We start from the raw sequence: 14,004 nt of genomic DNA, 5'->3' as shown, positions 1-14,004 counted from the left end.
AAGTAGCCTTTATTTAGTATTTTGTTGACAAGCAAATAAACCCCAAACTATGTACTTCTCTAATGTCTAATTTTCCAAGCTCTGACAAGTAAAGTTCAGACAAAAACAGTATTGACAAAGTCCATAATGAAACTTAATAATGTTCTGCACACTGGCGTGTGTTTTCCCTCTTTCCATGGGGGAAAAGCATCATACAGCATTGAAATTGCTTAGTAGAGTGCCATAGTGCACAAACTCATACTTTTTTCCTTCATGTGAGAAAACGCTATAGACTAGTGCACAACTAACCTTAAGAAGCACATACCATGAAATGTATGTTTCCATGATGTCATCCCAGGGACAAGTGTAATGGGTCTCACATGTGTGCCAGATTAACAGATGGTGAGCATCTATCTACATGCTGAATTTGACTCACCTCTGGACAGGGCACTATAACATTATTTCTATGTCCATTCATTGTGGTCAATACACCACACTCACTGAAACAAGTGATCCCTCTGTGAGGGGGAAATTCAACTGGCACGTTGCTCTGCATAGAGAGCCTCTCTCAAGAATGATGATACGAAGTTAGGTTGCAGATCTGTGTCCCTGAAGATTATGCAGTGTCTCTACACAGAGCTGGTGCTTTACTAATTGGATATCGTAGGGAACTTGAGGTAAAATACTGATCCTGGCACTAGATTATGGCATGTAGTCAACAATATCTGTACAAAATATTTGACCAGGTGAATGTCTTCAACTGAGGAATATACACTCCTGGAAATTGAAATAAGAACACCGTGAATTCATTGTCCCAGGAAGGGGAAACTTTATTGACACATTCCTGGGGTCAGATACATCACATGATCACACTGACAGAACCACAGGCACATAGACACAGGCAACAGAGCATGCACAATGTCGGCACTAGTACAGTGTATATCCACCTTTCGCAGCAATGCAGGCTGCTATTCTCCCATGGAGATGATCGTAGAGATGCTGGATGTAGTCCTGTGGAACGGCTTGCCATGCCATTACCACCTGGCGCCTCAGTTGGACCAGCGTTCGTGCTGGATGTGCAGACCGCGTGAGACGACACTTCATCCAGTCCCAAACATGCTCAATGGGGGACAGATCTGGAGATCTTGCTGGCCAGGGTAGTTGACTTACACCTTCTAGAGCACGTTGGGTGGCATGGGATACATGCGGACGTGCATTGTCCTGTTGAAACAGCAAGTTCCCTTGCCGGTCTAGGAATGGTAGAACGATGGGTTCGATGACGGTTTGGATGTACCGTGCACTATTCAGTGTCCCCTCGACGATCACCAGAGGTGTACGGCCAGTGTAGGAGATCGCTCCCCACACCGTGATGCCGGGTGTTGGCCCTGTGTGCCTCGGTCGTATGCAGTCCTGATTGTGGCGCTCACCTGCACAGCGCCAAACACGCATACGACCATCATTGGCACCAAGGCAGAAGCAACACTCATTGCTGAAGACGACACGTTTCCATTCGTCCCTCCATTCACGCCTGTCGCGACACCACTGGAGGCAGGCTGCACGATGTTGGGGCGTGAGCGGAAGACGGCCTAATGGTGTGCGGGACCGTAGCCCAGCTTCATGGAGACGGTTGCGAATGATCCTCGCCGATACCCCAGGAGCAACAGTGTCCCTAATTTGCTGGGAAGTGGCGGTGCGGTCCCCTACGGCACTGCGTAGGATCCTACGGTCTTGGCCTGCATCCGTGCGTCGCTGCGGTCCGGTCCCAGGTCGACGGGCACGTGCACCTTCCGCCGACCACTGGCGACAACATCGATGTACTGTGGAGACCTCACGCTCCACGTTTTGAGCAATTTGGCGGTACGTCCACCCGGCCTCCCGCATGCCCACTATATGCCCTCGCTCAAAGTCCGTCAACTGCACAAACTGGCTGACACTGACGGCGGTGGTGCGCAAATGCTGTGCAGCTAGCGCCATTCGACGGCCAACACCGCGGTTCCTGGTGTGCCCGCTGTGCCGTGCGTGTGATCATTGCTTGTACAGCCCTCTCGCAGTGTCCAGAGCAAGTATGGTGGGTCTGACACACCGGTGTCAATGTGTTCTTTTTTCCATTTCCAGGAGTGTATTTATAGAATAGAAACCCACTTCAGCTGCCACTAATTTTCTTAATTTATTCCACAATCAGTTTTGTAGCTTAAACCTTTATCTTCAGGTTTCATCAAATAATTTTGGAACAGCCTGCCTGAACAACATGATGGGTAAGTCTATGTCGCGCTGTCCAGGTATGCACTGAGGTTGCTGATCCTATGCTCCTATGTGTCCATGTGTTGATTGATGTGGGTGAGATCCCCCTCCCGTGACTGACTGACCCAAGCACATTTATGTTCCCATAATTCTTTTGTGGCACCTAAAGTTGAAGCTTTATGCTTTGAAATCAGTCATGGAATAAATTATGAAAATTACTGGCAACTGAAGCATATTTTTTATTCTGTAAATGCCTGTACTGCTGTCCAATGTATTGTCCTTCCTGGAAACTTCTCCATGGCTGTTAAATAATGGGTGCTGACTGTGACCTGCCACTAATCTACCAATGAAACAATCACAGTTAATTCCAGCCAACCGTGTTTGCTGTACCATTATGCTTCATTGTGTCAAACAAGCACAACACATAAACAGAATCCTGATAGCTAAGATTTCAGTCCATGAAATATGCTTAAATAGTTAATATGATAGCACATTGTCCACAAGAGCCAAGGTTGGTTCACCACACAATTTCTAATTTGTCATATATAAACAATACAGCATGTACTTTCAAAAGAGTAAAAGAGTTCTTATTCATTGACAACCCTGAGGCTGAGATTAAGCTACACTACCTGCTACATCCTTTCTCTCAGAGGTGCTACTCTCACAGCACTGTGAGGAACCTCTGTAGGGTTTAAATAAAAGGGAGGAGCTCATGATAAGCTGAAGAACTGAGTCAGTCTGTGAGACATAACTTGATGACATAATCTGTAGTGCACTGCACACAAAATGCTGGGATATAGGGTCAAATAATGTCCAACAAACAGTTTTACGCTATTTTTATAAAATCAATGCAACATATACACTGCAACAAGGAAAAAATTTCTTTCTAAACAGTACTAATTGTAAATACTACTCCATTCTTAAACCTGGTATTTAAATGTCATTCATTGATAACTAACAATGTAGCCATGTGAACAATAGGCAAATGGCAGTTGATAAATCACGACTAAACAGAATAAGTGAAAAATAGTAGTGTTTCCGAAGTAATTGTTTTCTCCTGATTCTGTTACCTTTATTACACTATTTTTAAGTGTGAAAGGATTACAGAAAATTAACAACAGCTAAAAATGTTTTTAATGCAACTTACAGATATCATTTTTGGGCCCTTATTTTCTCTCGTAGCTTAAGCCTTGATTTGTTCTACATCCTTGATATTTCCTTTTTGTGGTGTTATCTACAAGTTATAATGTATGCATGTATGTATATCACTGTCTTCAGTGACAAGTTATTGATTTGTAATATGTGAGTAAAAACTTTATTTTATTTGACCTAAGTGCCAAACATTATAATTACCATACTATACAGTAACTTTTCTACCAAAAGAAGTTGAACAATATTATATAAGAATGCGTTTGCCCAGAACAATGAATCAAAGTGTGTTAAATTTATCTTCTCAAAATAACTTTATAAAATAAATAAGAAAGTCATTTTTAATATAACTGAAAAATCCTTTTTTTCATGCTGCACCCCTGAAAAGAACTGTGGCTCTGTAAGTATTAACTGTGCCATAATTTTCATTATGATTTTGCAATTTCACTCTTGTTAACATAGAAATTTTTAAATTTGTTAGTGCCAGCCGCTGTGGCCGAGCGGTTCTAGGCGCTTCAGTCTGGAACCGTGCTGCTGCTACGGTCGCAGGTTCGAATCCTGCCTCGGGCATGGATGTGTGTGATGTCCTTAGGTTAGTTAGGTTTAAGTAGTTCTAAATCTAGAGGACTGATGTTAAGTCCCATAGTGCTTAGAGCCATTTGAACCATTTGAAATTTGTTGGTACACATTTCTTGTCTTTTAATTTGGCAATTATCGGAGGGGGGGGGGGGGGGGACAAAAATATGGAAACACCAAAGAACAACACATTACCATACCTAATATGGTGCAGGAAAACTTTTGGCACTCAAAACAGCTTCCAGCCATCTTGGACTGGATAAAGACAGTTTCTGTGTAGATTTTGAGAGAATCTTATAGTATTCTCCATGCAAAATGGTGGCAAGTTCACATAATGTTGATGGAGGTGGATGGTAATTGTGCACCCTTTTCTTCAACATAAACCACAAAGACTCAATAATATTGGGATTTGGTGACTGTGGTGGCCAGGAGACATGCACTGATTCAGTCTTGTGCACACAAACTCAATCCTGCAAACTTTGTGAATAGGGGCCGTATCATCTTGGAACACAGCTTCACCATTGGGGAACAAGCATTGCACTTGATGAGCCAAAATGGTCACAAAGTCCTTAGCAGTAATGTGGCCTTGCAGAGTAGCCATGGAGCCCATTAGATACCATGATATGGGTGCCCATATCATCATCAAACTCCCACCATGTTTCACTCTTGGGAAGTAAACTCAGCCAGAGCTTGGAAACAATCTGAAACAAGACTCACCTGACCAAATGAAATTCTTTCATTGCTCCATAGTCCAGATTTTATAGCATTGGTGTCATGAGACAGGGTTCACATGTGTGATATTCAGTTCTGCAGTGACTTTTGTAGCTGTCTTCCTCTTAATTCTCCTCATGATCACTTGTCATGATTACTCAACACACACTTTCTCCTACATTCTTTTAGCAGATAATATTTTTCCACTTTCCCCATATGTGGTATGAATCTTTCATATGGTACCTCGTATAGCACCAAATATTTTGGCTACCTTGTTTGTGGAAGCACCCATCATATGAGCACTAACAATTTGAACATGTTTGAATCCACTTAGCTCTGACATAATGCACCCACAACTACACAGAACACTGTTTTGATCATTGCTGACACTTGCAACATTAGACAGGTACCATTCATGGTTAAATACAACAGCACAAACCAGAAGGTATGGCTAGCATTTGCATTCATGTTCAAACATTCATTCCTTGTGGTGTGTCCATATTTTTGTCCAGCCACTGTAAAATCACTTTGCTATTTCTAAGTTTTATTATGAACATACTTTGTGCAAGTTTTTCTATAGCATAAATTTAATAAGTGTAGAAGAGGAAATTACCAAGAAGGTCGTATGTTGGCAGCAAAGTTCTTGCAAATTAGTTGAGTTGTTTTTATCTATGGAGCTATGTACACATGGAAGAATGTATATGTTTGACTTTCTTCCATCAGAATTATCATTTTTCACATTATTGTAACCAAAGTAGTCATCAATACAAAGACTTGCTTTAAATACCTGAGTGATTTACTAAACTTACTGGAGTCCTTGCCTTCCTTTAACCTGAGAATGGGCTTGTCTGATTATCAGTAGGCTGTCCTGCAGTTTAACATAGAGTCTTAACCACAGAGAAACTTGGATTTTGCCCCGTACACCCAACAGAATCACAGTTGAAAGCCATATTAATAGTCAGGAAAAAAAATGTCCAAGGACTTTGGTCGCACAACAATATGAACTGGTAGTCTTGCATTTATCATCAGCTAAATGTAATGCAATTATAAGTTCTCTGTGAGATTGAAATCAGGTAAATATGGGTGTCATTCCACATAACAAGAGGCCATGTTCTTAAAACCACTCTTGCACAGAATGTACATTAGGTTCAGACAAAGTTTTGTCTCAAATGGTACTACTAATGTTTAGTAAATACTGCAACAGTCAAGATCCCATATCAGTAAATAAGATTGAAATATTGGAAATCAGTCTTCCATTCCTTTCAGCAATGCGATTTCTTGCTACACAAACATAATCAACACTCAAGGCTTGCTCTATGTATATCATACATAATGGGGCAACAGTTTCATTCGCATGATACCAAACACACCCCTAGGGCAAATGAAGAATATGATGCCAAACCGACAGGCCATTTTTCAACTCTCGGTGAAAAAATGCATACTTGTTGATTTATTTGGATTCTCTGTGAGTAATCTGGATAAGACATAAGTGACTTTCCAGATATCTGCTGGAGAAATGCATACATGACTGTGTTCCACAGCATACTTTAATACTCACTATCTGATGACAGACCAGTCCTATTGCTATGTGCAGCCAAATACACAGGCTGGATAGGCAAGTATAATTTAGTGAACAATCAGTGTATTTTGAATAATGATCTTATCATTCACTGTTCATATGAGTATGTTTGCATTATTGTGCTGAATCTTTTATGGGGTCAAACAAGGGAAGAAATTGAATAAACGATATATAAAAACATGAATTATGCTGGATCTAGCAGAGAGCAGCTACTTGATCCAAGTGTCATAAACCCATTCAAGAAAAATACTGTACTGAAAGGCATATCGCTTATTCTCAAAAAGTCAGCATCCAAATTTTGCTCACTCTCTCCCTCCTTCCCTCCCTCACTCCCTCATTCACCCCCCCCCCCCCCCCCCACCAAATAACCCCTTCTCTCTCTGATGAACAATCTGCAAATAAAAGTAAATAGCATCACATAATGAGACTCTTCACATAATAAATTTCATGGTGTTGATGGCAACATCCCTGCTTTAGTTCCCAATCTATTTTAAAGGATGTCCAATAACAATAAAAACTCCTGTAGGGATAATATATAAAATAAAGCAGAGACAACCACTCACCTATAGCTGTGTGATGTGTTGCATGCAGAAACATGCAGTTGAAATAGTATTTTACAAGTGTTGAGTTCTTGCTCTATCTATAGTAGAATTACACACATTCATTCACACAACCAGACAGACACCCAAATGCAGATGGCTGTGGCCATGGTGAGTCTTACCCACCATGGCCATGTGCATGTGCATTTGGGTACCTGTGTGGTTGTGTCCATGAATGGATCTACTTCTACTAGAGAAAAAGCAAGAGCCCAAAAGCTAGTATAATTATGTTTCAATTGCTTGTTTCTATGCGCCACACATGTGAGCTATAGGAGAGTGTCTGCCTTTTCTTTATTTTACATATTAAAGGATGTGTAATATTCACACAGAAGATATATAGTTTAGCCTTTTAGCCTTTAAGATGTACACATTAGCTTACAACAGGTGTTCAGTAAGTGACAAACTAGCGATCACCACTGAAAATGCCAGTAATACATTCTTTTGGCAAAATTAAACCTGATGGTATATATTTGATATTGGAACTAATTATGTTCTGAAATTAGTTATACTCTAAAAGGTGAGGCAATCAAATTTGCTGTTTGGAAAATATCATTTCCTCTATCTTCAAATATACTCTGCCTGACAAAAACAGTGAAGCAAGCAGGAAAGGAAGAGAAAATGAAATGAAACTTCATGAATTGAAACTGAATGTGATTTTACTTCAGTGATTACAAAATCAAGTAAAATTTTCAACCACTGATTTGATTGGGAAGGATGTCCTAATGACATTGTATCCTCTTCTGAGGCAACTTAGCCCACAATGGTCATAACTGATCCTTGACATCCTGGATATTGGCACTGGGACAGAGATGACATCTGAACTGGCCCCACACACGTTCTGTTGGGGACTGATCATTGGATTTTACTGGCCATGGGAGTACCTTGACATCACGAATACAGTTCATAGACACACCTGCCTGTCAGAGGTTCCTCAAGCAACCATCACCTGAAGCCAAACTCAATGGCTTCCCACACCTTAACACTAAGAGTAACACCACTGTGTCTCTCCAAAACATTGAAAGAATGGGATCTCTCCTCAGGTCGCCATCGTGTGCAGTGATGATGGTCATCTGGGTTAGTGTAGAACTGCAATTCATTGCTGAACTTGATGTGATTCCATTCATCAACAGTCCATGCTTTCTAGTTAAAACATCACTCCAAATGCAGCCATTTGTGTTATAATGTTAAGAGCAGCCCACACATGGCATGGTAATTCTTTAGTCTGGTTGTACAAGAGTCAGTATTTCCTTAGAAGTGTCTTTGAAGAGACTGTATACAATGGAGGATCCGTCTAGTCATGAACAGTTCTACTAGATACATTTCTAGCCGATATATGATCAACTATTCTTCTAAACCTGGTCCACATGTCTTCTGCATGCTCCTCTCCAGAGCTAAATGTTTCAAATTCTTTGAGATATGAGACTACTCCCACTTTAACAAGTTCACTGGACATATAAATCTTTGTATTTGTTTTATTTGCTCTTTGTACTTTGGTAAGCATTGTTGTTAAAACCACCTCATGGTCACTAGTACAAGTTTCAAACTGGACATTCTCAAAGAAGTCAAGACTATTTATAGCCATTAGATCTAATTTCATTGTTGGTACTATTGCCTAAGTGGCACTGATATCAATTTAAATGTAATATCCTCATACAGGTGAAATCTTCTTGTTGCCATTGTATCTGATCTATTTCTATCATTATTGGACTTCTGAATTATCTGTTCCAAGTTGGCTTCAGATTGGCTTTGTTTATGAGGTACACTTTCCTAAAACTCTCCCAAAAATTGACCATTTGCCTTCCCTGTCATTATATGCTCATTTCATTTGATGTCACTTTGTAATGTTATATCTAGATATTTAATCAATGTGATATTGTCAAGCATATTTGAATGTTACATGATTATTTTTCCTACACTTTGCATTAACTTACAGTTTTCTAGATTTAGAGGAAGCTGTCATTCATCATAAAAAGAGATTTTCCCATAGACTACAGCATCAGCAGCAATTGCAAACTGATGCACACCCTCTCCATAAGATCATTTATATATAGAAAGAACAAGAGTATTCCTATTACACTTCCCTGGGACACTCCTGATCATACTCTTGTCTCTTTTATGATCACTCGCTGTTGAAAGCAACATACTGGTTTACATCACTTAAGAAGTTTTCCAGCCAGTCACATATCTGTGAACCTATTCAGTATGTTTGGACCTTTGATAACAGTCTGCAGTGGGAGGAAAAAGGACCATAAATGCTATCAGAGAATTTACAGAAAAAATAAGCACATCACTAGACCAGGGTACAAAAATCTCAGGAATATTCTGTGATCGAACAAAAGCCTTTGACTCAGTGAACCACTCATTATTACTTCACAAACTGAAGAGCTATGGGATCATAGATATTGCATTACAGTGGTGCAACTCTTATGTGACAGAAAGGAAACAAAGAGTTATTTTAACATCAAATTCAGTTAACTACCACCACTCTGAAAGGAAAATAATTTCCCATATATAAGTGATTTACCATTAAATATTGATGCTCATTCAGTCTTGTTTGCAGATGACACCTCAGTCCTAATAGTCCTGATAGAAAACAATAGAAAAGATTCCAGATAGTATAGAAACTGTTCTGGGGAAACTGGAATCCTGGTTCCATAAAAATGGTCTCAAGCTCAATGTCACTAAGACCCAGATAGTGAAATTTGTCTCTAAATTTTCCGCAATATCTCCTGTACAAATAGCCCATAATAATCAACTGATGACAGAAGTGAGCCATGTGAAATTCTTGGGCCTAAACCTTGATAAAAGTTTAAACTGAAGACACATATAGGCTTCCTGGCAAATAAATTAAATTCCCTAGCTTTTGCAATATTTATTTTATCTGGTGCCACTCATATGGACACAAGAAACACAGTCTAACCACAGTTATTTTGAATCTGTTATTCGGTATGGGATAATATTCTGGGGAAACTCTAGAAGTAGCACAAGGTTACTAATTATTCAGAAGAAAATTATTAGAAACATGTGTGTTGCCCATAAAAATGAGTCATGATGCCCATTGTTCAAGAAATTAAAAATACTAACAATTACTTCATTGTAAATTTTTGAAATTTTTATTTTTGTATATAATAATCAACATAATATTGAAAAGTTCTGTTTTAAGCATACTATGGTACTTGTCACAAGGAAAACTTCAAATTTCCATTGCATCACTTAAAGCTATATGCTCAGACACCACTGTACATGGGGCTAAAAATATATAACAAATTAAAAGAAAGAAACATCTTAACAACGGACCTTGGTTCGCTGAAAAATTTACTCTAAAATATTTTAATAGAGAAATGTTACTACACCATTGAAGAATTCATGGAAGACAGTGTTTTCTGTGTATAATAAAGGAAATTGGTAAGCTCTTAATTTATAGTAAATATTGTAGTTTTGTATTTATTGGCATTATTCTTAAAATAGTGTAAAAAGAATTTCTGTAGATCATTATAAATTATATTTTTGGTAAACTTGATGTGTCTCCTGTACAACACATCATATGATCTGTACAATGTACATAATGAGACTAATAAATCACATTTTACATTTACACTGTGTCAAACACTTTCCATCAGTCTAGGGACATGAACCTGCCTGTTGCCCTTCATCCATGGTTCACAGGATTTTATACAAGAACAGAGCATGCTGAGTTTCATAGGACTAATGCTTTCTAAATCTGTGCTGATCTATGGACAGAAGCTTTTCCATTTCAAGGAAATTTATTATATTTAGATTTCTGCAGCATACTGATGTTAAGGCTATGGGTCTGTAATTTTAGGAGACAGTTCTTTTATCTTTCTTATATACAGGAGTCACCTGTGGTTTTTTTCCAGTCATGTGGGCTTTGTTCTGGATCAGAGATTCATGAAGAATGCAAGTTAAGTAAGGAGCCACAGAGAACTCTCTGTAAAACTGAATTGGTATTATGTCACAACCTGGTGACTTATTTGTTTTCAACTCTTTCAGTTACTTCTCAATGCCAGAAATGCCTATTTCTATGTCCTCCATACAGGAGTATGTACGACAGCCTGTATGTTTCTATGATCATCCTGTGTGAATGAGTTTTTAAACACAAAATTTAAGACTCCAGCCCTTATTTTGCTGTCTTCTATTGCCACACCAGACTGGTTGATGAATGATAGGATAGTTAGTGATTTTACATAGGACCAGAAACTTTGCAGGCTCTCAGCAAGATCCTTTGATAAGGTATGATAGTGGAAGTTGTATTCTTTGCACATCCATCTTTTTATAGATGCATGAATTTCTACTAACTTTTAACTGACATCATTTCACCATTCTCTTTTGACCCAAGAGTGCAACAGTCCCTGCACACTGTGAAATTTTGTTATTAAAACATGGTGGGCCTTCTTCATTCTTAGTCCACTTACTCAGTACATACTTCTCCAGAGCACAATTTACAATAGTTTAAACTTTGACCATAATTTCTCTATGTCCATCATACTACATGATGTCCACTCACTCTCTAAGTAGGGTGCTAATGACTGCTTATCTGCTTATAATAATTACAATAACAAAATTATATGTTATTTGACTAAGTCATGATAATTTTTGCAAATTTTTTTCAGTTCAATATGGGAAAAAAGTTTGGCCGCTACTCATGGCTTAGGTCAGCAGATTCAACCAGAAGGCGTGTGGAATTTTACTTAGCTAGCCAACAACGCCTTGCACAACAAAAGGTAACACTACCTTAAAATACAAAAATAATTTCATTCCAGTTAAAAGATTTCAATTTTTAGTTACATTTGTAGATCAATTTCAATTAAATTTTGTGTTAGAAATAAAAAAGTGAAAACTATCACCATCTTGGGTCTTTCAGTTGATATATTTTTATGGCACATATTACTGGCAATCAGAAAAAGCAGACAATATTTTAAAAGCAAGTTCCTTTTTTTCAGCTTCCAGAAGAGCGTGATGAATGGAGACCTTTCTATAATTAAATATGACTGGACATCACTATCCGATAGCTGATTATCAGGACATTTTTCCAAATCCTAAGAATGTCGGAAAATTCTTTGCGAGCACATTTCAAACATAATGCCATATCTAGTATCATAGAAAATAGTGTAGAGAAAGGCATAATTTTGATTAATTTACATAAATGTATTACAGTCTCATGATTTTAACCTAATTGTTAGTCAGTGTATTACTATTTGATTTGCATATTCCAATGGCTGTGTTAAAAAACATTGTAGATTAAGTTACTGAGTAATAATGAGCATCCATTTAAGTGTGAGTATTTTCATATGTGTGAGACTTTTCAGCAAAACATTTTGCATATTAAAATTACATAAAAATAAAATTATGTTTATTTTATTTTATATTCATATTTCTTTTTTTATGTCTATGGCTGTCATAGTTAATGTCAAAAATAGTACACAAAATGTAATCAGATCTGCTATTAACAGTACTTTAACAAAATGAGATTGTTTCACTATATTATGTCAGTTTCCCCATACACAACACATCCATTTCCTATGATCCTTCCACATAATTAGTCTAGTAGCACACCCATATTGTTATAGTGACTAACAAGACAAAAGGAAACATTTTCCATTCTTATTCATGAAGTTTGAATTTAAGTTCCTACTGAATTGGTATGATTAAGTATCTATGCGACAAAGTTTTTCATCTGATAACAAGATTATTGTGCAAGATTGATGTAAACTCTAGATCCAATAGCCTCATGAAGACTCTGACGTTATAGACTAGATTATTAATATAATTTGTAAGCGGTAATGGCCCTATAAAACTCCTTTGGGATGCTCCCAAAATTACATTTACATATGTCAATTTTGTTCCGTTAAGAACAATGTGTTGAGTCCTTCCTGCAAGAAAGTGCTGAAACCAGTCACAAATCTGGTCTTATACTTGATAAACTTGTGTTACATACCACAAATAAATTCTGCTCACTTTTTCTGGTAATACCAAGTACTTCAATCAGTTCTGAATAAAATTGATACATCTCTCAGGCCATTTATTCTGGAAAAATATTTCTCTAGTATTAAAACTTAAATAAGTGTTTCATTGTTCAACAGCCCTTCACATGTCCTAATTGATTACTGTTTTCAAATGAGAGGTATCTGTGGGAGTTGTATTTGTAAAGACAATATACAAGTGTTATTTGAATAATTACTACACTGGTTCTACACTGATATTAAACCTCACAAATTTTTTTCCTGGATTACATGCAATTTGTGCTTAGTAATACAGTCAATTTTTTTTCAAGTTACAAAATTTGTTACATAATAATAAGATTTTATTGTTGTTAAGCTTACGGAAGCAATAGACAATGTCAAATTACAAAATATAATAAAATTATATGCAGGAGTTATAAGTACAATATTACAATAGTTTTATAAATAGTCAACAGACAGGAGATACAATATATAAAGTGAGGTAGTACAACCAAATCAATCAGAATGTGCCAGTAAAAAATACAGGAAAAAGTCAGAATACAGAATACCAAGACAGGAAAACATATTATATACAAAGAAATATTACATCAGATTATAACTTTGCAACTGTGCAGAGAAAAACAGATTATTGCTTATTACTAGCTACTAACAAATAGGTAATTAGAACTGCTAATGAAATAATTAATATTATTACTAGCTACTAACAAATGCTGCTAATGAAATAATTACTATAGGATATCAGGAGCAGCCAAAGTCTATAATAGTTTTTCACTGCAATCAAGAAATTCATCAAGGCAATAAAAAGGGTGCTCAACCAGCCATTCATACATTTTTGGCTTGATCTTTTCAATAGGACAATCGAATTTACAAAGAGAAAATTTGGAACAAATTACATGATAGCTATTTTGGGACTTAGTTAAATGTTGAAAAGGAACATCAATGTGCTCCCTGTTTCTCGTATTATACGAATGTATATTTTCTCTTAATTGCTGGTTTGGTAAATTGTTTATGGTATGTAGAACAACAGTATATAGAGAGAGATTAACAACAGCCATAACTTTAAGTTTCACAAACAATGGCTTGCAGGAATCTAGTCTACCAGAATCAGTGATATGCCATATATATTGGCACTGCTCGAAGACTTAAACTTATTTACAATATTTAAAACCTCCTGCTGTGTCACTTCAAA

The 14,004-nt window shown here is 37.4% G+C and overlaps 1 protein-coding gene across 2 annotated transcripts in view; it reads left to right on the top strand.

Annotated features, from left to right (window-relative positions):
* The window catches only part of LOC126297529 (uncharacterized), a 344,775-nt gene extending 332,485 nt beyond the window's left edge, over positions 1-12,290 (top strand). For both annotated transcript variants that reach the window (XM_049988437.1, XM_049988438.1), the window contains exons 4-5: positions 11,466-11,576; positions 11,796-12,290. In XM_049988437.1, the coding sequence (XP_049844394.1) occupies positions 11,466-11,576; positions 11,796-11,837 (153 nt within the window). In that variant the 3' untranslated portion in view covers positions 11,838-12,290. The remainder of the gene's footprint in view (positions 1-11,465; positions 11,577-11,795) is intronic.
* Positions 12,291-14,004: the final 1,714 nt, after the last annotated feature.

The sequence above is a fragment of the Schistocerca gregaria genome, chromosome X (assembly GCF_023897955.1).
Source record: "Schistocerca gregaria isolate iqSchGreg1 chromosome X, iqSchGreg1.2, whole genome shotgun sequence".
NCBI classification, from domain to species: Eukaryota; Metazoa; Arthropoda; class Insecta; order Orthoptera; family Acrididae; genus Schistocerca; species Schistocerca gregaria.
This window is presented reverse-complemented; position numbering and strand designations above follow the sequence as displayed.